The following is a 27,326-nucleotide window of genomic DNA, read 5'->3' as shown; positions in this document are numbered from 1 at the left end:
GTTTCCTGGGAAAGACTGGCCTGAAACGGCAGTTGGGACCCAATCCTCTGGCCGTCCTGGACCTCGGCTGTTCTCTCCCCTCCGTGACGATGAAGGTGGACCCTCCCCTCGCTCTTCCCCAGCCTCATCTCCCACTGCCCAGTCCACTTAGCTGCCCACCTGGCCCACGTGCCTCTTTCCCTTACCTGGCTGTTGTTTGCATGTGAGCCTTACATCCCCTGTTTTAAATACTTTCATTACCACTTATGAACACCATCGCGTTAGCAGCTCTGCAACTGTGATTTTCAGGGCAGCGTTTCAGGCCCACACGCACTGTGGAGGCACTGGTCTCAAAATACACATTCCCCGACCCGGCAAGACCGTTAAGTGAGGCCCGAATGCAGCACAAGCAGCCAGTAGAGATCTGAGTGAGTGGGTATGGTTTGGTCTCTAGAGAAAAAAGCTACAGAAGAGAATGTATAACAAACTATTTGTGGGGCTTCCCTGGTGGCACAGGGGTTAAGAATCCGCCTGCCAATGCAGGGGACACGGGTTCGAGCCCTGGTCCGGGAAGATCCCACATGCCACAGAGCATCTAAGCCCGTGCGCTACAACTACTGAGCCCACATGCCGCAACTACTGAAGTCCGCGTGCCTAGAGCCCGTGCTCCGCAACAAGAGAAGCCACCGCAATGAGAAGCCCGCGTACTGCAACAAAGAGTAGCCCCCGCTCGCCGCAACTCGAGAAAGCCCATGCACAGCAACGAAGACCCAATGCAGCCAAAAATAAATAAAATTAAATCTTTAAAAAAAATAAACAAACTATTTGTGTTTGCAAAAAAGTGGGAGAGGCTGAAGAATACCTCTAGAATATACAAACGAAACTGGAAACTGGTGACAATTTACAGAGGGTCCCCTGCGGTAACAACTTACTTGTCACCTCTGTTCTTTGGTTCTATGGATATTTTTTTAACCCATGTGCTGAGTTACTTTTATGAAACTAGTATGTTTAATTGTGGGGACCTGACCATTAAATCACATAATTCGTTTAGAACTATAACATACTATACACTTTACCTCATATTTCAATCCATCGGCCCAGACGTAAGTCCCCCGTCCATGCATGAGTCCTTCTGAAAACGTACCCTTTGAAACAGAGCAACAAAGCGTTAGGCCCAATCTTGATTTACACAACTGCCACCCAGGGATTCAGCTTTTTTTTTTTTTTTTAATTTTATTTATTTATTTTATTTTTTGCTTGTGTTGGGTCTTCGTTTCTGTGTGAGGGCTTTCTCTAGTTGCGGCGAGCGGGGGCCACTCTTCATCGCGGCGTGCGGGCCTCTCACTGTCGCGGCCTCTCTTCTTGCGGAGCACAGGCTCCAGACGCGCAGGCTCAGCAATTGTGGCTCACGGGCCCAGTTGCTCCGCGGCATGTGGGATCTTCCCGGACCAGGGCTCGAACCCGTGTCCCCTGCATTAGCAGGCAGACTCTCAACCACTGCGCCACCAGGGCAGCCCCGGGATTCAGCTTTTACACTGGAACCGTGCTGCACAAATATGCTGGCCCAGTGTTCAGCTGGGAGCTGGCACTACACCGGCGTCCATCCTGTTCTAAAAAGGATCCGAGGAGGAGTCCAAAAAAACCCAGTTCCCTAAAACTGACACTAGGCAGTGCTGCGCAGCTGTTAAACTGAGCTGTAAATTCAGCCTTCCTCACCTGATTAAGCTGCTGGAAAACTCTGTAGTTCAAAAGAACTCATATGCTTTGGGCTTTGCATTTCAAAGTTTAAGGGTCTTTTGAAAATTATTTAGACTAGATTAAAACCATTATCTGGATATCAGAAATTATGACATTTGTCAACGTCACACGTTGTTTTCCCTTACTGGGAATTATCAGTACGTGTGAGTGTGTGTATTGACACAAACACAAGTGTACATAATGTACAGTTGTCCATATCGTTCATTTAGAGTGTCTATCGTTAATGTATCGGAACTAGTTGTTAAAAACTTAATACACCTGAATGTCGCAATGCAATCAGAGAAAATGCGTATAACATTACACCCAGTTCTTCCTCGGAATCACTTCTTTAGAGGTGGTGAGGTCTGGGGTTGATGACTGGAGAGAACCGAGAATCTGTAAACAGTGCCCTGACGCAGTGGTTCTAGACTCGACTGTGCATCAGAGCCACCGGGGTGGGGGGAGGTGAAAGCACAGATTACTGGGCCCACCCTGCACGCTGGAGATTCTGATTCATCACCAGGTCTGGGCTGGGGCCCAAGAATTGGTACTCTGCACAAATTCCCAGGTGCTGCTCCTGGTCCCTGGGAATACGCTTTAAGAACCACTGCCTTAACTTCACTAGCGAGAAGGTCCATTATGTCATCCATCCAGGTGAACCTGGCCGCACATCAGGCAGGGCTGGCGCTCAGGGAAACTGGCGGCAGCCAGAGATCTTCCTACTGCAGGCTGAGGCGCTCGTTTGGATTATGGAATCAATCGTGGTCGCAAGAAGCAGAGTTTTGTTTTGTTTTGTTTTGTTTTTAACAGAGTATTGATAGAACAGAAAGGATTGCGCTTCATCTACACAGGAAGGGCAAGTGTTTCGTGAAATGTTTGTTTTCAAGTTTTCTCTTTAGGAAATTGTGATCTAAACATGTGACCAATGCAGGTCTGACCCCTGTGGGTCGTGGGGCTACTGGGTCGTTCCACTGGGTCTGCCTCCTTCACCATTTAAAGGGGATCCAACTGATGATTACTTTCATTCGGAAGAATCTGAGTCTAAGGAAAATATGCAAAGTTTACAAAGCAGGTAGCTGGCAGCGAGGAAGGGGGCTCCTCCAGAAATAAAGGGGTGTTTGCCTCTCATTAGTGGGAAGGGCAAGGCTGCCTGGCCCGGCTTGAGCTACCAGGTGACTGCGTACCTGAGGTACCAGGTTACCAGGGTTAGCAGGAGCTGTGATCACATCCTCAGCAGCCCGGGAGGGGTTTAGCCCGTGTGGTCAAGCACTAGGTATCTTTGGATGGTATACACACTGGTGCCTTGTAGAAGCACCACAGCGGTGAAGGAAGATTCTCATCAGGATAAAGAAACACTATAAATGCCAGAACTGGCAGAGGCCAGACGGGACAGTCATTTTCATGAGTATCATCCAGCCATAATAAATGGCGTGGGGTTTTTTTATTTTGTTTTGTTTTGTTTTTGGCCAGCTGCATGGCTTGTGGTACCTTAGTTCCCCGACCAGGGACTGAACCCGGGCCCTCGGCAGTGAAAGCACAGAGTCCTAACCACTGGACCGCCAGGGAATTCCCATAAACGGCATTTTTAAGAGTTTTTACAACACAGGAAAATGAACATGTTATATGTTAATGGGAAAAATCAGGATACTGAAACCCATGCTTTTTGACCTCAACTACAAAAATCTGTTCTCCTATAATAAGCACACATTTCCTGGATAATCTGAACAAACGGATGAATGACTACTGCCACTGTAGCCTCATTGATAAAGACAAAAAATGAAAACACCCCAAAAGTATCTAATAATTATGGCATAGTTCTGAATGGTAAATTAGAGCACTATGCAATATTTTAAATAATTATGGAAGAGGGAATGGGAATTTAGTGTTTAATGGGAACAGGGTTTCAGTTTGGGATGATGAAAAAGTTCTGGAGATGACGGTGGTGATGGTTGTACAACAATGTAAATGTACTTAATGCCACTGAAACTAACACTTAAAAATGGTAAGTTTAATGTACATTTTACCACAAACAAACTTTTAAGTTATGGAAACCATACATTAAGACAGCAATGTCTTCATAACTGAAAAAAGATTCAAGGTGTTATCTACAAAATTAATACGCCCATGTAAAAGCACTGATCCATCCATTCAAGAAATAAAAGAGGAACTTCCCTGGCGGTCCAATGGTTAAGACTCTGCACCTCCACTGCACGGGGCGCAGGTTCGATCCCTGGTCGGGGAGCTAAGATCCAGCAAGCCACGCGGCGCACCCCCCCACCAAAAAAAAAAAAAAGAGACACAGCAAATTGAAAACATTTATGGCAAAAGGATACTGGGATTTTTACTCTTTGTGTTTTACTTTAGTGACCTTAATGTTGTTTGTACAAAATAAAACTTGGCAAAAGGAAAAAATCTAAAATGACTACTTTGTACTGAAGTAGTCATGTTTTTACCTTAAAATATGTACTCAGGGTTCAAAATAAAATCAGCATCAAGTACTTCCAATTTCTTTTGAGGAATCAGTGGACTTTCCGAAGATGCAAATCTAAAATTATCACCCTGCACTGTGCGCCCTGCCCAGTCCCAAAAGGTATAACTCACGCGGTAGGTGCAGCCTCCTTGAAAGATGGCAAAGGCTTCTCCCTCATACAGTCCACGGACTTTCTCCCCTTCATAGCTACGACGAAATAAAGCTCAAGGCAATGAATCATGTGAGCACACCTCAGTGACTGTGTGTTAAAATACGTAATGAACATCAACGAAAAAGTACAAATATCTCACATTCACTCAACAAGCATTCCCTGCCGAGGACCACTGTGTGCCTGCCCCCTTCTAAGTACCAGGGCTGCAGCTGTGAACAAGTTCCTGCCCTCGGGAGTTTATGGTTCAAAGAGGAGAGACAGACAGTAAAAAGGAAACAAATGAACAAGATAATTCCAGATCGCGTTCAGATTTTGTGAAAGAAATGATCGGGGAACGTGATCAGGAGTAAGGAGACGGCTACTTATAACAAAGAACCTGGAGAAGAGGATCCCCAGGAAGAGGAAACAGCAAGTGCAAAGGCCCTGAGGCAGGAAAGAGCCTGCCGGCTCAAGTTCAGCTGCACAGCTGGACCACACTGAGTAGGGGAGCAATGGATGGGAGGGAGACCAGGGGAAGAAGAGGCTGGGCTGTGATAAAGACTTGCTATAAAATCGAAAAGCTCTAGGAGGAATCATGAGAGGGTTTTAAGAGGTGGGTTGGACAAGACCAGATTTACATCTTAAAAAGATCACTCTGGCTGCTGTGGAGAACGGACTGTGTGTGGGGGGGAGCTAACTGCCAGGAGGGAGTAGTGGGAGGGGAGAGAGATGGAGGCGTATGGAATATTCTGGACAGTTTTCTGTCTGGGGTGATGAAAGCATTCTGAAAATGGGTAGTGGGGATTGTTGCATGACATGGTGAGTGTATTTAATGCCTGTGGATTTATACTTAAAATGGTTAAAATAGTACATTTTATGCTATGTGTATTTTACTATGATAATATTTTAAAATTTTTAAGATATATTCTGGACATAGAACCAACAGGGCTTGCTGATGTGCTGCCTTTGGGGAAGGGAGGTACCGAGAACAGCACCCAGATTTTTAGTTCAGCACCGAATGGATAATGTGTGATGTGTCACCTAGCTCGCCTCTAGGCTCTGAGGTAAGTGAGGTGGAAAACAAACGGACCTGTGACAGCTATGACCACATTGGGCTTATTCCAAGAATCCAAGGAAGAGTAAACATTAGAAAACCTATAAATGTAATTCATGATATCGGCAAATCAAAGAAGAAAAACCATGTTTATAACAAGATGCCAGAAAAGTATTTGATAAAATTCAGCAATCATTTTTTAAAAATTCTAATTAATGGCAGTCACTATGGAAAACAGTATGGAGGTTCCTTAAAAAAACTAAAAATACAGTTACCACATGATCCAGCAACACCACTCTTGGGCACATATCCAGAAAAAACAGAAATTCTAATTCAAAAAGATACGTGTACCCCAATGTTCATAGCAGCACTGTATACAATAGTCAAGCCAGGGAAGCAACCTGTGTGACCACTAGGCTGTTGTGGAAATGACAGAAGGTGACGCCCGAGACTAGGTCATAAAAGACACTGAGGGTCCCAAGCTTGCTCTCTCTTGATCACTCTCCAGGGAAGCCAGCTGCCATGCTGGGAGGACACTCAAGCAGCCCTGCGGAGACAGTCCACGTGATGAGGAACTGAGACTGACGGCCACTCCAGGGAGCCGCTGCGAAAGACTGTCCAGCCGGCCAAGCCTTTAGACAAACCCTGGTTGACATCTTCGCTGAGCCTCACGAGATCCTAACCCAATACCATCCAGCATCCAGCAAAGCTGCTCCCAGACTCCTGAGCCCCATAAACTACGTGATATTTATTGCTTTAATTGTCATGTTTTGGGGTGACTTGTGACATAGACAATTAATACAGGGAGTGATGTAAACCAAGTCAGCATTAGGAAGGTAAATCTACACAGGAGGCCTGGGGAGAGAGGCTAGAAGCAGGGACTCTTTAGGAAGTGAGTCCAATGGCCCAAGCAAGAGGTATGAAGACAAGTCTGTGCACAGTGAAAAGGACGAATGAGAGAAGCATGGAGGAAAAAGAAACACAAAAGGCAGGGGGAGGGAAGAGATTAGTTCTGTGACTTGGAGCCTGGATGCCCTGATAGAAACAGGGACCAAGGGAGGAGCCAAAGGCTGGGAGAGAAACAGCAACGTTTAGGGGAACCTTCTAAGGTGCGAATACTCAATTATTTCCCCCCATTAAGAACCTGAGGCTCAGAAAGATTCGGCGATGGGGTTGATGTCCTAGAGCTAAGACTCAAATCCAGATCATGGTACTTCAAGTCCTGCAGTCTTTGCGTTGGGACACAGAAAGTTTGAAGTCCAGTGGACGATGTCCACTAGGGAGGTAAAAATCTGAACCTAAAACTCTCGGAGAGAGAACAGTGCTAAAGACATAGACATTTACCGTCATCTAGGGAGATGGAAGTAAAGCTACAGTAAGAGATTATCAGGGGCTTCCCTGGTGGCGCAGTGGTTGAGAATCTGCCTGCCAATGCAGGCGACACGGGTTCGAGCCCTGGTCTGGGAAGATCCCACATGCCGCAGAGCAACTGGGCCCGTGAGCCACAATTACTGAGCCTGCGCTTCTGGAGCTTGTGCTCTGCAACAAGAGAGGCTGCGACAGTGAGAGGCCCGCGCACGGCGATGAAGAGTGGCCCCCGCTCGCCGCAACTAGAGAAAGCCCTCACACAGAAACGAAGACCCAACACAGCCAAAAATAAATAAATAAATAAATAAGGTTTCATTTAAAAAAAAAAAAGATTATCAAGAGACAGAGAACAGAGAGCATGAAAGTCGTAGAAAAGGGAGCATGGACGATGCAGCTCATTAAAATCACCTTTCAAAAGAAAAAAAAAATCACCTTTCTACTATGAGTTTGGTCAGAATGGGCTCTTCATACTGGGTGGTATCTTCATTCCGCAGATTGTCATTTTTGCACTCTCTCTTGAGTCCTGGTTCTTCGAGCTGCATGTCCAACGGTGGCACAGCACCTGGGGACATATCTTGCCTAGCAGCGTTGCCATCTTGTTTGGAAAACTCTGTACAATCGGAGAGAGACGAGGGAGAGCAGGCCAACTTATCCCCCTTTTTATCTGCTCTTTTCTTTTCTTTCACCATTGCCTTTAGAAGACCTAAGGTTTGCTCTATATAGGTAAGTATCAAATGACTCCTTGGGTTGAAAGCTGTTTGTTTCAAGGCGTTGATGAGTTTTACCTGAAAAATAAAAATTATGTCTCGTTTTACAACCCCAATGTCATTATCATTCTCTTCCTACAGCCTGAAAAATTAATTACAAGTATCGAGTCTCACCAGTTTATAAAAATAATACTATTTCAATATTGCATTGGTTGTTTCCTAAAATTTTTTAAATTGGAACCACCATCTACCACTTCTTTTCAAATAGTGCTCCAGTAAGAAGAGCAATCCTGTGCGTGAAAAATACCGACTTAACCTCTAAAATCTTACATGCCACCAGATCATGCTTTAAAAGCCCGTCTCTTTGTACGTCAGCATGGCAAAGTGCTTGTGAGCTGCACTGCCCCTTCCCAGCTGTTACTTGATGTCCTTCTGCTTCAGTTGTCAAACAGGAATAACAGCACCTTGTCTGGTTATAAGGATGAGATGATGCACAAACTCCCTACGGATCAGACAGTGTGCACAATCAATAATGAAGTGGTTATTTTTTCACTTTCCTGTTTCTGAACTTGAAATCATTGGCTACCTACTCCCTAGGACAGCACTGCCAGGGTCAAGCAAAAAATCTTGTGCTAATTATTTGCCCAAAGTCTTAGAGCTGAGGGGCAGGGCTCCAAAGCCATAGTTTCCGTGGCCCTCCCGAACTGGCCCCACTGAAGACATCCCGGTGCATCCAGCAGGACGCACAGGTGAGTCCCGGAGTGCAAGGCAAGATCCCCTTCACGTGCCCGCGGGGTGCAGTGGACGCCCCATGCCCTCCTCTGCCTGCATGGCATCCTCTGGCATCCTCCCGCTCACCCCACCTCTAGGCTCTGCTCACACCAACATGGTCCAGCTTCCCTCTTCCTTCAAGACTCCATGAGTCTTCCCTGCCCTGCACCCTCACTCCATGACTGTCAGCGAAGCAAGCTGCTCTCGCTTCTAAGCTCTCCTTTACCATAGGCTTTCTGGTCCTCCATCAGTGAAGCCTGAGCTGCTAACAGGGCAAACTTACTTTCTCGTGGCGTGTTTCCCATTAACTTTTGTATATCTTCTGTTCTCCCTGCCTTGAGACTCTATCATCGGCCGTTGACCTTCCTCAGACCGCACAGGAGGGGCGCGCATTCTCTGAGCTGGGGGTTCCAGCTCGGTCCTACCCCTTCCTAGGGCCCTCCCCGCCTCCCGCGCACCTGCTCGGGTCCTCGGAGGCCGAGGAAGAGCCGGACCTGGCCGTCACGCCCGTCGCGGCGCAAGCACGGCCACCGGCCTGTGACCCCGGGACCCCGCGGGGGCGCTCACCTCGCTGGGGCGCTCACCTCGCTGCGGACGCCGCGGGGCTCCGCCAAGCCCGGACGGAGGCGGCGCGGCGTCCTGATCCTGCCGGTCTCCAGGCAGCCGCGGGCCCCGCCCCGCTCTTAAAGGGGCCGCCGCGCGTGCTCAGCCCTTAAAGCAGAGCTCTGAAGCTGGAAGCACCTGACCTGGGTTTTCCCAGCTCTGCTAATGGCCGCGCGCGAGGCCTCTCTCAGCCTTTATCTTCGCTGTAACGCTAGAATAACTCAGGTGTTACTTTTTCATTATGGCCCTAAACGAATTACCCCAAACTTGGTGGCTTAAAGCAACACAAGTTTATCATCTCAAAATTCTGTAAGTTAGGAAACCAACAGGACTGGTTCCTTTGGCGGCTCCAGGGGAGAATCTACGTCCTTGCCTTTTCCAGTTTCTAGAGGCCGCCTTCCTCCGTCTTCGAAATCAGCAACGTTCCTCTCTCTGGCCCAGCTGGGAAAAGTTCTCCACTTTTCAGAAGCCATGGGCTAGACGGGGCCCACCCAGCCAATCGAGGGTACTCGCCCCATCTCACCACCTTTCCCTTACTCACACCTGCGGAGCCCCTTTGGCCACGTAGAGCAGGTTTTCAAGGGTTCTGGGATGAGGACAGGTGGTCTCTAGGGAAGGCCTGCCTCCCACAAACCCCAATATGCAGAGTTCTTGCAAATATTAAATCTTTTGGACAGGTCCACCAGCGCAGTGCTTGCACAAGTGGCAATGATCATTACTTGACTGTCTCCTTACACCTAAGGGATTCTAAGTTTGTAAATGGAAGGAAGCCCACTGTCTGGGCAGAGAGGTCAAGAGCAGAGTGCGGGTGGGAGGCCCACACTGGCCACTGTACCCCAACTGCCATCTGGACCCCGCAGAGGGCATTTTTACTTCCATTTCTGGCAGAGTTCAAATGGGACGAGACTCCATGAAAAACCATTTGACAACAGACAGGGATTCTTCTACCTCCAGTACCAGTCAGTAACTAGACCATCTTGCAGTTCACACTCCCAGAAAACCAAATCACAGCATCAAAGTTACAGAAAAATCAGTCTTTTATTTCCCCTTGCCTACAACGCTCTTTGCCACCCTGGCTGCAGCGGGGAACATTTAAAAATAGAGACCCCCAGGAGTGCCCTGGTGGCCTCCTGGTTAGGATTCCAGGCTTTTGCTGCCCTGGTCTGGGTTCAATCCCTGATCAGGGAACTGAGATCCCGCAAGCAGTGCAGCGCAACCAAAAACAAAAAAACAAAAACAAGAGACATCACCCCACGTGGTCGATTTCTTCCAGCTGGACAGAGTATATCCCTTGAGTTTTTTTGGATTATCTTCTAAATTTAATATGCATCAGGGTTGAGAATGACTAACTCAAAAGGATCATAATTTTCAATTTATGAAGTTAAACCATTAGGGATTTAATCATCATTAAGAGCTGAAAGTGGCAGGCTAAAATACGTCGGGCCAGAGCAGAGGTCTAGGTGACTTCCAAAGTGCTCTCTTTTTGTAAAACATGCTCTTGCGGCTACACACCACACACACACACACACACACACACACACACACACACACGTATGTTCAAATGTGAAACAAAAAATGTTGCAAGCAATGCTCCATATGGAATGAAAAAGTTCTCAAGATCATTTCTAAATGGATCTGATGCATTTTTAAGTAGCAGGTTCATTTAGAAACAAACCCCCAAAATGGTTACTTAAAACCCTGCCTTGCAAAACAGAAAAATCTGCAATAAGATCAATAGCTCTTTAAAATGAGAAATGTTGTCAGTTTTGAGAAATGATGTCCAGATTGGCAATGTGTCTCATGGTGGGCCTTCCGTGGGGACAGTTCCAGGGATGGTCCATCTCCCCCATGTGAGTGATGAGTTTCTTCATCTCACTTGTGTTAAGAGCAGTTCCAATCATCACCTGCATGTGAGACATGATGGCTTAAAGTTTTACTGGTTTTTGGTTAGAAAAGCAACTCTTCAGAAGCCCTGTTCTCTACAAAGAGGCTGGACAAGATTACAACAAAAGCAACAATTCTCTGAAAAGTCCTCCCCCGAAGAACTCTACCTTCTAGTATCTCAGCCCTCGGCCTCTTTGTGAAATCCAGCCCCTCCGTGGCTCTGTCGTGGCAGCACATCCTCAGGAGAGACGCCAACCACTCCCGTCCAGGGCCAACCAGTCTCGCCAGCTCCACCAGCATCCACATCCCAGCCGCCCCGACCTCCCACCATGGTGACTGCAGCGGCCCCCTGACGGGCCTCCTCGCTTTCCTCTTTCTCCCTTCAACTCGTCCTCCACTCGGCGGCCAGTGATTCCTTTTAAAGGTGCGTCAGATCACGTGGCTCCTCTTCGAAGCCCCGCCCCCCACCTGGATAAAAGCCCAAGTGCATCACCTGACTTGGCCCTCACTGGCCTTAGTGCCCACACCTGCGAGCAAGCAGCCCTTCCGCCCCCACTGCAGCCACACTGGCACCCCCTTGCCTCTAGTACAAGCCCATAAAGCGAGTACCTGCCTCAGGACCTTGTCACTGGCTGTCCCCTCTACCCAGGATACGCTTCCCTCAGATATCTGCATCTCTCATGTTCCCTCTCCCGCAGGCTGCTGCTCAAATGTCCCTGCCTCCCCGCAATGAAACAGCTCGCCTTGTCTGTCCTCTGTAGCCCTCAGGCTGTGCCTAAGCACCCGGGAGAGGCTATATCAGTTGGGTGCTCAGGGAGGCCCGAGGATGGGAGGGGACCAGGTGGGCGAAGAAGGCATGCGGAGCGGGACATCCAGGCAGAGGGACAGCGGGCGAGGACTTGAGGCGGGAAGGAGATGGTGTGGCCGGCGTGGCTAGAGCCGAGAGTAGGACACGGGGCCCACGGGTGCAGCAGAGGACAGCCCGCCCCTGTCAGCCCATGTGCTGCGTGGAGACAGTGCTGCAGTGCCAGGGACCCGCCAGCGTGGGGACTGAGGAGCGCCCCGCGGCCCCAAAGATCTTTGCGTCACACGAGGACACGGCATTGTGAACGCCTGGCCATCAGCACAGGCCAGGCCCAGCTCTGACTCTTAGCCCCGACTCCAGGATGGGAAGATCAAGGTTAGGCCTTTATCAAAGAACCATCTGTGGCTGAAGTCAGGTCCTGGGCCCTATTCTCTCCTCAAACTCTTGCCTGGAGGAATTTCATCCAATGCCATGGCCGTAACTTAGAAAACCTAAACCTTTCTCTCCAGCACTGACACTTCCCCTGGCTCTGGATTCACTGACTTGACTGTTCTCAGACACCTCCTCTCACGTCTAATAGGATCTCAAATACAACGTGTCTAACAGAGAAGGCTGAACCCCACCGCCCCCAAAGGTGAAAATGCCGCAGCCCTTGCCCCACCTCCCTCATTTCCGTTATGACACCCTCTCTGTGGTCTCTTCCCCATGGTCACCCTCCAGTACCTCCTGACACGTGCAGCGCAGACGCCCAGGTTCGGACCAGGATCCCAAGGACCCTAAGTGGGTCCCCGGACGGGGCCCCGCTCCCATCCTGGTCCCTCGCCCCAGTCACACGGGGTCAGCCTCTGGCTTCGCCAAACACGCCAAACCTTTGCACTTGCTGTTTCTTCTATCTGGAAAGTTCTTCCCCAGGGGGCTCCAGCTCACCTTCCAAGTGTCAGCTGGGAGGTCACCTCCTCAGACAGCCTCACCCCGACCACCCGCCTCACTTCCCAGTGCTCACTCCCCACCCCCATACTGTTTTCTGTACCGAACTTGTACCTGAGGCTGCCGTTCTTAATGTTATGTCCATTTCCCCCACTAAACTGTAAGCTCCACGAGGGCAAGGACCTCCTCATCTGCCGGGTCACCTGTGCCCCCAGTGCCCGGACCAGGGCCGGCCACCCAGCGGGGGCTCAAGGGGTCTCTGCTGAGTGAGTGAGGGGAGGGGGGGGCCAGGTGACGCAAACACATGCGCTCTGCTCCGACGTCAGGCTCATCACCAACCGCTGCTATCGTCTTCTAGAACCAGTCTGAGCAGCGGCAGCCAGACAACACGCAGTGCCCGCCCCTGGGGCTCCTGTGAAGAGCGAGCTGACCGCAGGGTTCTGGATAATCTCGTGCAGGGCCCCTGAGGGCACCTAATCTTTACCCACCAGTGTCATTAATACCCAAATACCCATAAGGTCCACAGACGAACCATGTGGATACCCAGCTAACTGCGTGGGAGTGACGAAAGCTCTGAGGACACTGCTTCAGGGACGCCAAGAAAGAGCAGTAATTATGGGTCGGAGGTCTGACCTCAGGCAGACGTGCAGGGCTTATGTGTTACAATGGCTGAGGACAATGGGACTCTACGTACACAGCCCAGAGCGACCATCACCCACATTTAATAAGGCTGACAAGTCAGGGGCTGAACTGAGAACTTCCAAGGCCCACGAGCTGGAGCAGACCCGCCAGGCTCCTGCAGATAAGCTTTCTTTACTTACAGACTTCCGACAGGCCCTGGAGGCAAACATCTGCCTGACCCGGGAAGGCCGGCACATGACACCGGGGCTGTCGCTCAGCATGAAGATCAGTTCATCTATGTCCTGGGGTCCAAAGGTCCAGCTTTTACTAGTTGGCAAGGAAATCAATTTAGCTCTTTCAGTGACCGGCGCTAAAAGAAGAAAATTTGGAGAAAAAGCCGTCATTTGAAAAATCCGTTTCATTTGGGTGCTATTTGTAAGGAACATCTGAAAGAGAGGGCAGAAGCAAAACGCTTTTGCGGGGAAGCATGTTCATCTCTTATAAAATACGCTGAAGTGTATGACCTCAAAGATCGTTCTCGGGCTTCCCTGGTGGCGCAGTGGTTAAGAATCCGCCTGCCAATTCAGGGGACACGGGTTCGAGCCCTGGTCCGGGAAGATCCCACATGCCGCGGAGCAGCTAAGCCCGTGTGCCACAACTACTGAAGCCTGCGCTCTATAGCCCGCGCGCCACAACTACTGAAGCCTGCGCGCCACAACTACTGAAGCCCACACACCTGGAGCCCATGCTCCGCAACAAGAGAAGCCACCGCAATGAGAAGCCAGCGCACCACAACGAAGAGTAGCCCCCGCTCGCCGCAACTAGAGAAAGCCCGCGCACAGCAATGAAGACCCAACACAGCCAAAAATAAATAAATTAAATAAATTTATCAAAAAAAAAAAAAAGATCGTTCTCAGCTCTAAAAGGACACAGTTCTACAGTCCTAAGTAATAACTTACCGTCTTCATCGATAACAAAGTCAAAACCATTCTTTCTGAATATTTCCAGATTTTCTATTAGAACTGCTTCATTGACAGCCGTTAAGTTGAGAGTCTGAGGTCTGAAAAACAGAGACCCAAACTAGACCTTGAAGTCAAACATTTGGCTCTAAAGCAGAAATAAAACTAAAACAACAATTCTGTGATTCTTTGAATTCATTTCAAAAAGCAACACGAATAACATGCTTTCAGCTATGAGTCTCTCCTGTCACAAAACTCTGAGCATTTCCTTTTAATTTCTTTTTTTTTAAGTTCTTTTTAGAAGTTAGAGTAACTCCAAAAGTAGTCTGCCTTTCCTCAATCTGCCATACCACCCCAATGACTGTCTTTTTTAAAATTCTCTTCTCCAAGATAACAATATGACCTAAAAATGCTATTTTTCCTCCTCACAATAAAGACGATTTGAAAAGTTGGGTTCGGTCACTACAGACATTTGAAAACAGAAGAAACAGCATCTGTTTTGCTATCCTGCTCCTTCTGCTTGCATCTTTTTTCTTTTTTTTAAAAGATTTTATTTTTTGATGTGGACCATTTTTAAAGTCTTTATTGAATTTGTTACAATATTGCTTTTGTTTTATGTTTTGGTTTTTTGGCCCCAAGGCATGTGGGATCTCAGCTCCAGGGATCGAACCCGTACCCCCTGCACTGGAGGCGAAGTCTTGACCACTAGACTGCCAGGGAAGTACCCCCTGCCTGCATTCTTCATCCATCCATCTCTCCTCTTGGATTTCATGAGTGCTTAGTAAGACAGACACCGCTAAAGGCAGGAGATATAAAGGTGAGCAAACACAGACCCGTTCTCTGCTCTCATGAAACAGTCTAGTGGGGAAAAAAAGACACTGATCAAACAGTCAAACAAACAAATTGTAATTACAAACTACACTGAGAATCAGGAAGAAGAGACACCCAGGGCCATAGGAGCACAGAGCATGTGAGACTTGGCCTGGAGAGAGAGGGCGTCAGGGAAGGCTTCTCTGAGGAAGTGACCTTTGAGCTGAGATCTGGGGCTGAGTGGCAGTTAGCAGGTGATGGGGGTGAGGGGTGGGCGCAAGGGCAAGTATTCTAGGCAGAGACAACAGTCTGTAAAAAGGCCCTAGGATGGACTATGGATGTTCCCAGAGCCACACACAAAGATCTGCTTCATTCTGCTTAATGGCTCTGTAGGAATTCATCAGGCCTGTCAAGGGAAAAGGAAGGATGGCCAGAGTATAGAGAACAGGAGAAGAGGGCTTACGAACAGCTGAAGAGGTCATCAGGGCGAAACTATGCAGGGCAGGTAGGAAAGGATGCAGTTGTGGTCTTTATCCTTTCATCCTGAAGTGTGATCCATGTGGGACCCACAGTGGCCTGTGATTATCCAGGTCAACTTGAAATGCCACAAACGAGACCGTACTTACACCAAATGGCTAAAAAATAAACGACCTCTGTAACAGGGGCAGGAATAGCTCAGTATTATAAAGTGGCTCATTCAATGTCTTTACTATTACTACTTACTCCTACTGAAAATAAATATAATTAAGCCATTCTGTAGGATACAGAGTACTCAGCAAATAAACTAGGTATGTTTTCCAGCTGAGTGGCTGTTTTAGTGGTAACTTCATGCTGGGATCTGCTGCTGTTGGGATCTGAGTTAATTATGTAGTTTAATTTCGCAAATGAAAATCCAAGACCTCTCCTTACGACTTCTTCAGAAAAGACTTCTGGTTTATATGCTACACCATCACACCGCTTTGTAAAATGGTCAGTGTAAAACATTCAATTTGGCAAAAGAGAGATAAATACCAAATTCTGCAGTGTCTAATCACTGGAATTGCTCTACCATAGCTGAGGACACACACACAGGCACTGCTGACCTTCTGAACGCGTGAATTCCATGTACTCTAAGTAGATATACTCTGTACTATAAATTGCTCTTCATCAAAAGGATTTTCTGGCCAACCAGTGATCAGCATTTTTGAACAGCTTAAAAGAACTTTAAGTATCTTTTGATACTTAAAGAATCCATTAGCTGTGTGACCTTGGGCAAATTATTAAACGTCTCTCAGTTTTATCACCTGTGAGATGTTGGTGGTAATACATAGTAACTACTTCAAACTTTGTGAGGATTAAATATAAATTGCTTCAGCAGTGCCTGGCACCAAATAAGCACTCCATAAATGGCAGGTATGACTATTATTATGCAAAAAGTATAAAAATCTGCTGCAAGGATACGTACAGCCAAAAAATATAGATAGATAGATAGATAGGTATAGATAGGTTTAGATAGAGATAAAGATAGACACACCTATAGCTAAGAGATCTTAAATTTGGGGGATGAAACAACACTGCAAATTCTGAACACTGAAATGAACTTACGCTATAAGCCTTTGACCCTGGAGAACAGTGTGCTGTTGAAGCATCTCGAAGTTGTATTTCTCATCCGTGGCATGCTGGTCCACTATGAAGATATCCGCATTCAGTTTGGTGATGATAAATCCCAAGTTAAACTGACCAATGATTTCCATTTCTGCAAACATCGTTTTGCTGCACGTAGAAAATGTTAATTATTAGACATTTTAATTTCTTTTTTTGTCTGCGCTGCACGGCTTGTGGGGTCTTAGTTCCCTAACCAGGGATTGAACCCGCGCCCTTAGCAATGAAAGCACGGAGTCCTAACCACTGGACTGCCAGGGAATTCCCACTTTAGAAGACATTTTAAAAGATTCCTTCTCTGCTTATAAAACACTAATAAAAAGGTACAAAAACATAAAATAGACAAAGTCCCTAAAAATCCCACTTTCTAAGGATAACATTATTCATTCCTCCAACTCTCCAGGTGACATTAGTTACTACTATTAATGATTTGGTCCATATCCTTCCAGACCTTTGACTATACACTGTTTAAAAAAAAAAACAAAAATGGAATCAATTCTTCATACCGTTTCACTCTCATCACTTAACAATGAATCTCAGATATTTTTTCAGACCCATATATATAGACCTACTTCATTCTTTTTAATGTCCATGTAGGAATTCATTATGTGGATGTACCAATTTGTCTGACAAACTCTACTAAAGGACACTTCAGTTGTATCCATTTTAAGAAACACAAACAAAGGTGCAACATCCCTGTACACAGATCTTCTCTACTGTGGATATATCTGTATGATAAATCCCTAGATGTGTTATTATATGTGTACACTTTACTTTGATAGGAGATCTATAAAAGTTTACACTCCCACCAATATGTACAGTTGTCCCTGGGTATATGCAGGTGATTGGTTCCAGGACCCCCAGGATACAAAAATGCACAGATGCTCACGTCCCTTACATAAAATGGCACAGTACTTCCATATAACCTACGCACATCCTTCCCACATACTTTAAATCATCTCTAGATTACTCATAATACCTACTACAATGTCAATGCTATGTAAAATAGTTGCCAGCACGCAGCAAATTCAAGTTTTGCTTTTTGGAACTTTCTGGAATTTTTTAAAATTTTCGATCTGCAGTCGCAGAACCGGCAGATACGGAGGGCTACCTGTGTATGAGTACCTTTTTGTCAATAGTGGATATCAATCCTTCTAATGGGGAGCACCCGACCCCCACCCCCTGCCCACCCCAGGCTGAGCTTCAGACTTTGTTGGAACAGGCGTGGCTGCATTTCATTCATTTATGAATGAAAATAAGTTGGTTGGAGTAGCAGAGTGAGCACTGCTGGGCCTCCTGCCTGCTGCCAGTGGCTGCCTTGTAGGAGGAAAAGACAAGGGCATCACAGCGCCCCCTGCTGATCAAGTCTAACAGTGCACCAGGAGAAATGCTTACATGGTTCAGCCTCCAGGACTGCAAAGCAGGGCAAAGAGTGGATTTGGAACTGAGAGGCAATAAACTGGTAATTGGCACAAATACCAACTCCCTGGCTCTGATTGCTCTTCCAGGAACCGTCTGAGTCTGCTCTGGTTGCCCAGGCAGATTGCCCATGGGAAGAACCTGTGCCGGCCTGAAGACCCGGGTCTTCTGTGTCTTTGGCAGGTGTATCTCCCACCATAAACTAGAACCTAGCATCTGGCTTAAAGAAACAAAGTTTTACAGCTTGGTATATTTAGTTATAATTCAAAATGCAGAAACAGGAGCTGGTAAACACAACCTCAATATCTTCACTGCTGCCTAATCTTTAGCTCAGTACTTTTTCCTGTGCTTCTCAGGAAAAAGTAAACCTCATCAGACCAATAGCTCAGAAGTACAGCCAATCCAACAGCCGTGCCCTGAAAGCCAGAAGCCAATGCCAGGCCCTTGTGGATCAGCTTCTCAATGTGACCTTCTGGGGTACTTGTCAAAAATGCTGATTCCTGGGCTCCACACCCAAGATCCACCAGATCTACTAAAGCAGAAACACTGGAATCTGGCCATACATAGGTCCTGCTTGTTTAACAAGCTCTCCAAGTGATTCTTGGGCATACCAACATTCAAAAACCACAGTAACAGGTGATCAATACATGTTTGCAAACTTAATTAAAATCTCTATTTAAAAATATTTAAGTAACCTGGCTCTCTTCATTGGCTCCCTCTGAGTTCACAACCAGAGAGGTTCATTTCCATTAACTACACACCTTTTAAAAGAAAGAAAGGTTCCTGAAAACCCTTCTCCGTGTAAGCTAGGCACTATGAATAACAAAGAAATTATATAACACTTGGTGAAGAATTTATAACTGAAATTAGGCAAAGCCTGTGTGGTCCAGGCTAAAAGTGCTATAAAATTGCAATGTACTTGCTGAGTTGCACTGTGCACAGGACACAGCACATTTCAGTAACTGGTGACACAAAACAAAGACAAAATTTTTTTTTTTTCCAAAGACAAAATTTTAAAAATAAAAACTATTTCAAAAGAATTCATCATTTTTAAGAGTCACAATGTTGGACATGACTACTGTCACGAAAGTGCTGGTGACCAGTGTTTTCTATTATCTGTATTGTGAAGATTTTTCTTTAAACTGACTTTTTTACTTAGCCTTATCTGATGCAATCTTCTTGAAATCATAGCTTTGATAATGTGATAATTTTTCCTCATACATGTTAAAATGGAAAGATGGGAAATAGCAATGTTCCCCAAAGCTGCCCTGAATTCAATGCAGGGAGAAGTCACCATGGGCTGAAAACCTCCAGGAAAAGGAATAAAATTGGGGCCAAGAAGGCCTTGATTGATTTGGACCGATGGAAAAGATACGCAGAGAAAATCTAAGGAAAAAAATTCTTGCAAGATTTCAGGCTGCAGAACTGCCTGGTGAAAGAGTTCTTTAAAGAAAATTAATGTGGGCTTCCCTGGTGGCGCAGTGGTTGAGAATCTGCCTGCTAATGCAGGGGACACGGGTTCGAGCCCTGGTCTGGGAAGATCCCACATGCCGCAGAGCAGCTGGGCCCGTGAGCCACAATTGCTGAGCCTGCGCGTCTGGAGCCTGTGCCCCGCAACGGGAGGGGCCGCGATAGAGAAAGGCCCGCGCACCGCGATGAAGAGCGGTCCCCGCACCGCGATGAAGAGTGGCCCCCGCTTGCCGCAACTGGAGAAAGCCCTCGCACGAACCGAAGACCCAATACAGCCAAAAATAAAATAAATAAAATAAATAAAAAAGAAAAATCCTTAAAAAAAAAAAAAAAAAAAAAAGAAAATTAATGTGATGGATGTGAGAGGCAAGGAAAAGAAGTTGGTGAGTGGAAAAACTGTTACCTTATCTCTTTTCTTAGTTCATCTTCTGCTGCTTGATTTTCTCCAGGGCAAATCTTTGCCCGAAACTTCCTATAATTTTGTCCACCTTCTCGTTGCTGTTCTTGCTGACATAACTGCTTTATTCGTTTGGCTAAAGAACTCATAGAAAAGTCAAGGGGCACTATTTTCTTGTTAATTTCAACAGCTACATCCACCTCGTACACTGAAGCATTCTGAGTTTTCACGGACTCTGGAGGGACATCGGGATTTAAAGGAACCCCTTCTTTTTTAAAACGTTTTGCGTTTGGGGATGAGAGGTGAGTAGGCTGCAGCAAAACTCTAGGTCGGGAGCCGCTTTCTTCGTGGCCTAAGTGGCAATTCGTGCCCGAAAGACGATGGTCAGTTTCAGGTAACTTCTCCAAAGACTCCACATTTTCTTGTGAAAACCCATCTTTGGGGGAGCTTGCCACATGGTCACTGCTGGGGTGGCTGCCCGTTTTGGGGGTGCTGGACCCCTCCTCAGAGCCGGCAGATGCGCTGCTGTGCCCCCAGCCCTCCTCCGTGTCCACTCTGCCCATCGGGTCACAGGGCCCCTGAGTGGAAGTCATCCCTTCCTCCCGAGCTTCAGAGATGTGCTTCCGGGAGCAGAGGGGCCCTGAAGCGCTAGGAAATGGGGTGCTGCTTTTCTGTCGTGGAGAAATCCGTCTTGGGTCGGTGGCCTTCGGGCCCCGAGACTTGTTCTCCACTGTGTGACGAAGGGAAAAGGCCTCTCTCAGTCTGGAAATGGTCACTGCCCTTTTCTCTTCCCCGCGAGTCCTTAACGGGGCGGGATCATCCTGCTTTTCTGGCACGGGCTTCTCCACCTCTGCCGAATGCCTTTTTATTAAGTGACCTAAGCAGATGTGAACAGAGAAGGGCATCAGGGGCTGCGCAGAAATAGAATAAGCGGATACTTTTACGTGAACAGGCACTTCACAAAAGGGGAGCTCCGAATGGCTGATCCAATGTGTGAACACAGTTCTACATGAACCATAAAGGAGACACGAATTAAAACCACAATGGGATGCCACTATATACTCAACAGAACAGGTAAAATTTTTTTAAAAAATGTTTACAAGGCTGAGGATCAAATGGGATGCTTAAATACTGCTGGTGGTGTTGAAATTGGTATAACTGCTTTGTAAAACTCTCTGGGAACATCTAATCTGAACATGCACACCTGTGACCCTGCACTGCTATCCTACCAGAAATGTCTACCTGTGCTGGCCTAAACCATGGATGGGGATATTCATGACAGCTATATTCATGGCAGCCCAATCCTGGAAACAACCCACTTGTCCACAAATAAGTCGTGGTATTTAAATACAACAGAACACTGTACAGCAACGAGAATGAATAAATGAATTGTCACACAGGACTTGGATGAATCTCACATACAAAATATTGAGAGAGAAACCAACGATGGAAAAATGTAAATACTGGATGCCTTCAAATTAAAAACAGATAAAACGAATCCATGGTGTTAGAAGTCAGGAAAACAGTTCCCACTGGGGGTTAGTGTCTGAAAAGGGGTACAAGGGTGGTTCTGTGGGTGCTATTTCCTGATCTCAGGGCGGATGCACTCACGACACATTTGCTTCTGTGTGGATGCTGTCCTTCGATGAAAGGGCTAAGAAGAGGGCGTTGATTTGACTGTGCCTCAAGATGCAGAGATAAGTTGAGCGGTTTCTCTCTGTATGGGGTTGCCTCTCTGAAAACGTGCGCGCGTGTGTCTGTGTGCATGCGCGTGCGCTCAGAGCTGCCACCACCGGCCCGTTCCACAAAGATGTGACGCTCCCTACCATCCTCCGCCCCATCCCCCGCCCATGCGCACACACGCGCACACACGCACGCATGCAGCCATACTATCCCATGCAGAGAGTGGGCGGCAGAGATGTGAGGTCAGTAGCTCGGCCGCACTCACGGCAGGGCTCCTGTGTGCCTCTCCCACCACCCAGCAGCCCCTCCTCACCCTTAGGAGCTTGTGTCCCCACCATATTCTCCGACTGTCACGACTGCCGACCGTGGCACTTGATGAGAGTGCACCTCACTGTCTTCCAAGTCAGCCTCTCTGCCCCCCAACCCCCCGGGGAAATGCAAGGACAGAGCCACTCTGGATCCCGCCCCTCCTCTTAACCCCTGGCTTATGGCTCCTGGTACCCTGGGGTTACGAAGCCTCATCCCAGAACGACTTCCTCCCATTGTCACCTGAGCTTTCCACCAAACATAATTTCAGCTTCCTGAGCTACTCTGGTCTTCCCCCCACCGCACCCCCAGGAGGACACAGTGATGGGGACCCGCCACCTCCGTCTCTGCACAAACAGACGTGGAGGTCGGGGGCAGGTTGGCCTAGAGAAGCGTATCCACCCCAAGGAGTGGATCTGGCTGTCAGAAGGGGTAGCCGCCAGCTCCTGCCTCTGCTACGGAAGGCTGCTGGGGCTCAGCTGTGGACTCCTCCCAAGGTGCCCCGGATGCACTTGGTTTGGATGCAAAAGAATAAAACCAACTATTTAAACGAAAGGCTGCTCACTCAGGACCAGGAAGTAAAACAGTGATTGTGCATATTTTTACAGAGGTCAAACCAGCCTTGGGCCAAGTCTCATCTCAACATGCTACTCAGTGATGAATGCACAGGGGGGCCGTGAGGGAAAACGGCAGAGTAAGGGCCCCCCCAAATTCCCTACTCCATAAAAGATAGGAGAAAACGGGCAAAAATGGTCAGAATCAACTTTTTCAGAACTCTGGAAATTAACAAAAGGCTTGCCACGATCGGGGAGTGTTTTTGTCCGTTTGGTTTTTGGTTTTGGCCGCGCTGCTTGGCTTGCAGAATCTCAGTTCCCCAACCAGGGATTGAACCCAGGCCCCGGCAGTGGAAGTGCTGAGTCCTAACCAATGGACTGCCAGGGAATTCCAATGGGGGCGTCTTTATTGAAAGGAGAATGGGTGAGTCTTGGTAAGAATGTATCCCTGGGTGATAACAGAGGTGGCTTGCGTCTGTTTTAATCCAGATTACCTTAAATCTGCAGCTACATACTTTCTAGGGTGACATGTCCTCTCTGAGTTGGCCGTTACCCCCTCTGACAGCCAGATGCACTTCTTGGGGCAAATACTCCTCTAGGCCAGCCTGCCCCCCATCCCCATGTCTATTTGTGCATTGTACAGAGATGGAGGTGGTAGGTACCGATCAAAATCTGATAGATTTTGTTTCATGCCAAAAAAAACTTTACCTCCGGAAAAATAAGGAAAGTATCACAACAGCTACAAGTTTTAGAAGCTGTTTATACACTTGTGTTTTTCTTACCTTCGACATCAAACAGCGGCTGCTGACTGACGTTGAGTTTGTTAACATCATTATCTAACATTCCTATCAAAGACGTCTTTAAAACTGCCAACAAAAGCTTCTCCTCCTGTAGTAAAATTTGCCTTTTATCTGGAGTAACGTTGATGTCGACACATTCTACAGCAAAATAGAAAAGATGCCAATTGTGTTTAAGTTCACGTTTAACAAGAGAGATTTCCCCATCGACTATTTTATTCACTTGCACTTGCCAAAAGCCGTGTCCAGATTCATATTCATACTATAAAACTAGCCCTTTCAAATAAACAAGGAAAAGATGAATAATTTTTTAAACACATGAAATATGCAAGCATTTGAGTAGGTAAATTGCAAAAGAAAAAAAGCAAATAAACCCATAAAAAGGTATGATAAAATTGCAAACTAAAATGTCATTTTTATCACCTATTGAATCTGGTTAAAAATTATAATACCTAGTACATTGTTGGTAGATGTGTAAATCGGTATAACAGGATCACATTCACTGACCCAATGATTCTACTTCTAGAAATTTATCTTAAAGAAATAATCAAAAATATAGGTAATGACTTATCTATAAGAACATTATTTGAATTTCTAAAAACTGAAAACAACTAAAATAGGCACAAACATAAAAGTTTATAATCAAGATATATCCACACATTGAAATACAGTACAGCTATTAAAATCATGTTTCTGAATAAACTTTAATGACATGGAAAAGAAAATGTTCACATCTAAGGATAAAGAACACAAAATTACCCAAAATTATTTTCTCACTCCAAAAAATATGGATAGATATATATATCATTATATATATATATTTTTAAGGTGTGCACATATATATTTCTAAGCACCTAAAAAAATATTGGATAACAATAAACCATAATATTAGCACTCAGAAGAAAAATAACTACATGAAATGAATTATTTTCAAAATCAGGGAGAACATTTAGTCTACTTTCTCCCTCGGCTGACATGAAAAAGTCACATTTTCCGAATAATACAATTAACGTAGTTTCTAGTAGAAAGCAGGAAAGTCTGTATAAAAAATAAAAGTCTAAAAAGATTTTTTTTTAATTAAAAAAATTTTTTAAGTCTATAAAAATATATATCACCATTAATTGTTACTATAAAAGTCTCTTTCTGGTCATATCAGAGCTTTATAATCTCATTTTATTCTTTTAGGAGTAAGTCACCAGGGACTTCCCTGGTGGCACATTGGTTAAGAATCCACCTGCCAATGCAGGGGACACGGTTCGATCCCTGGTCCGGGAAGATCCCACATGCCATGGAGCAACTAAGCCCGTGCGCCACAACTACTGAGCTTGTGCTCTAGAGCCCACGTGCCACAACTACTGAAGCCCGCGCGCCTAGAGCCCGTGCTCTGCAACAAGAGAAGCCACCACAATGAGAAGCCCGTGCACCGCAACGAAGAGCAGCCCTTGCTCGCTGCAACGAGAGAAAGCCCATGTGCAGCCAGAAAAAAAAAAAAGAGTACGTCACCAATTTTACTGAAATGTCAGTGGAACTTACCCATATCAACAGAAATGTTAAGAACAACAAATGGATATTGATGCCGGTTATACATGTGATAGACCTCATTCACAAGTCTGGAAACCTATACAAAAAACATAGAAAAGAATAAATGTTTCCTTCCCCCAGTTTCTAATAACATGCTACTCTAACCAACCGTTAAAAGGATACATTTTGAACAGCTTTCTTGAGGTATAACTGGCCTAAAACAACCTGCACTTAAAGTATACAATTTGAGGGCTTCCCTGGTGGCGCAGTGGTTGAGAATCTGCCTGCCAGTGCAGTGGACACGGGTTCGAGCCCTGGTCTGGGAGGATCCCACATGCCGCGGAGCAACTAGGCCCATGAGCCACAACTACTGAGCCTGCGTGTCTGGAGCCTGTGCTCCGCAACAAGAGAGACCGCGATAGTGAGAAGCCCGCGCACCGCAATGAAGAGCGGCCCCCGCTTGCCGCAACTAGAGAAAGCCCTTGCACAGAAACGAAGACCCAACACAGTCAAAAATAAATAAATAAATAAAGTAAAAAAAAAAAAGTATACAATTTGATAAATTCTGATATATATATACACCCACGAACCCATCCCCATAATCAAGATAATGAAGATATCCATCACCCAAAAAGTCTCCTCTTTCCTCTCAAAGGGGTATCTTTAATCATAGATTCATAAAACTGAATCTTTTTCCATACTCAATATGCTCTTGAAGAAATGTCAATAAAATGAGGTGCGGTTTAAATGCTCATAAAACACATTCAAATGTACACAGAAATGTATTTATATGACTTTATAATGAGATTATTAAATGGCATTAGGGATAAGCCATAAAATCACACGAATTACAATATAGGTTAAAAATTTAGAAGCTGAGGGACTTCCCCGGTGGTCCAGTGGTTAAGACTCTGTGCTCCCAATGCAGGGGGCACGGGTTGGATCCCTGGGTGGGGAACTAAGATCCCGCATGCTGCATGGCGCAGTCAAAGAAAGAAAAAAAAAAAAAACAAAATAAAAACTTCTACGCTATATATGCTAAAAAATATTAAAAAAAAAAAAAAGCAAAGAAAAATAATAGAAGCTGAACCATATTTGGTTGATAGAAGTAATTTTGGGGAATGCCCTGGCAGTCCAGTGATTAAGACTTGGCGCTTTCACTGCTAGGTATAATGTTGCTGAAGATGCAAAGTCAAAACTGACCACTAAAAGTGCTATAATCATATCAAGATGATCAGTTTAAGTTTGAGGCAGAAGTAATCTGGGCCCTTATTTTCTTGGAAAATGGACAGAACAAAGAGAAAATACAAAAGCATGTGCACGTGTGTCAGTCTATACCAAAAAGTCTAGATAATGGTGAATGTTTTAAAATGTTTACTTTCTTCTAATAGTGATAATTTTTACGATAATAAATATATTGGTTATTAATATGTGTCCATATGTATGCACGTGCACATATATATAATTGAAACCACTGTATGGTAGGTGTTTTTAAATGCCTAAAATAAGATAATTTATAGATAACCAACAAAGGATCTACTGTAGAGCACAGGGAACTGTAGTCAATATTCTGTAATAACCAAAATTGGAAAAGAATCTGAAAAAGAATAGACACATGTATATGTATAACTGAATCACTTTGCTATACACCTAAAATTAACACAACACTATAAATCAACTATACCCCAATATAATAAAAAAATTTTTTAAAAAGAAATTAACAGCGAGACATTTTAAAGATATTTTTAAAAATATTTTAAAATAACAATATAGCATTGTCTGTTAAAATAAATAATATCAATATATTTGCATAAAAACATGTTTTTAGAATAAAATTGATTAGAAGAATGAAAAAAAAGATAAAGTAATGTTTCTGAGTCAAAGTCCCAAGTTCCATGTAAATTGCCTGTGTCAGAAAATGTTATTCAATAAAAAATAAAATTAAAACTAAAAGCTAAAAGAAAAAACTAATCCCCCCATATTTTGAAATACCTTTGCTGGGTCACAAGGCCGCCGATTGATAAAGAAAAACTGTCTGTCCGTTGAACTTCTTCCCACGCCGTGAGCACAGTGAGAAATAAAACCTGAGATACTGTTCAATGTTAATGCCATTAGGGCGGGATTCCAGAGCAGAAAGGATCAGACACACATCAAACAGCACATTCTCAAAGTGAAAAATAAAAACATAACCCCTGGTGACAAGCTGACGAGTATTAACATTTCAGGTAACGTGTATCTGTGCTCCATTCCGGTGACTCATTAAGGAACACAGACCCTCTGGAATGTTCCAAAGCTCCCATCGTTAACAAATCCTCCATGGGCAACCCAGCAGGTTCAAAACTGATTCATTTCAGCTCTCACTTTCCCTATTAAATCCTTGGCCTCCACACAAGGAATGGGTCTCACCCCACACTCACATTCTAGAACCTTCGTGGAGTCCCCACCAAGCTGTCCAGGGAGCCCAAGGACCTGTATCCAGGCTCTTTGCCCACATTCCCCGCCTTTTTAAAATCTGTTCTCTTGGGATTTCCCTGGAGGTCCAGTGGCTAAGACTCCGCACTTCCAGTGCAGGGGGTGCAGGTTCAATCCCTAGTCGGGAAACTAAGATCCATACGGTGCGGCCAAAAAAATAAATATAAAACATAAAATCTGTTCTCAGTTAGCAAAATTCTATCACCTATGGCGTTGGTTA

The 27,326-nt window shown here is 45.7% G+C and overlaps 1 protein-coding gene across 9 annotated transcripts in view; it reads right to left on the bottom strand.

Moving 5' to 3' along the window:
* LOC103005014 (radial spoke head 10 homolog B) overlaps window positions 1-27,326 on the bottom strand; it is a 67,765-nt gene that overhangs the window by 31,823 nt on the left and 8,616 nt on the right. For 6 of the 9 annotated variants that reach the window (XR_009005406.1, XM_057529182.1, XM_028167582.2 and 3 more), the window contains 10 exons: window positions 26,627-26,726; window positions 24,647-24,731; window positions 23,099-23,254; window positions 19,780-20,650; window positions 16,431-16,598; window positions 14,037-14,137; window positions 13,278-13,447; window positions 7,192-7,544; window positions 4,318-4,393; window positions 1,056-1,124 (listed from right to left, as the gene is read on the bottom strand). Coding sequence is in view for 8 of the 9 variants with exons in the window: in XM_057529182.1 (XP_057385165.1) it covers window positions 1,056-1,124; window positions 4,318-4,393; window positions 7,192-7,544; window positions 13,278-13,447; window positions 14,037-14,137; window positions 16,431-16,598; window positions 19,780-20,650; window positions 23,099-23,254; window positions 24,647-24,731; window positions 26,627-26,726 (2,149 nt within the window). In the remaining variant the exon portion in view is untranslated. Of the gene's footprint in view, window positions 1-1,055; window positions 1,125-4,317; window positions 4,394-7,191; window positions 7,545-9,859; window positions 10,745-13,277; window positions 13,448-14,036; window positions 14,138-16,430; window positions 16,599-19,779; window positions 20,651-23,098; window positions 23,255-24,646; window positions 24,732-26,626; window positions 26,727-27,326 lie in introns of those variants that run through there. The other 3 variants (XM_007186733.3, XM_057529184.1, XM_028167585.2) reach the window with 2 other exon arrangements.

Source organism: Balaenoptera acutorostrata, chromosome 15 (genome assembly GCF_949987535.1).
Source record: "Balaenoptera acutorostrata chromosome 15, mBalAcu1.1, whole genome shotgun sequence".
In the NCBI taxonomy this organism is placed as follows: Eukaryota; Metazoa; Chordata; class Mammalia; order Artiodactyla; family Balaenopteridae; genus Balaenoptera; species Balaenoptera acutorostrata.
The sequence above is the reverse complement of the archived record's forward strand: the minus strand, read 5'-3'. Positions and strand labels throughout refer to the sequence as shown.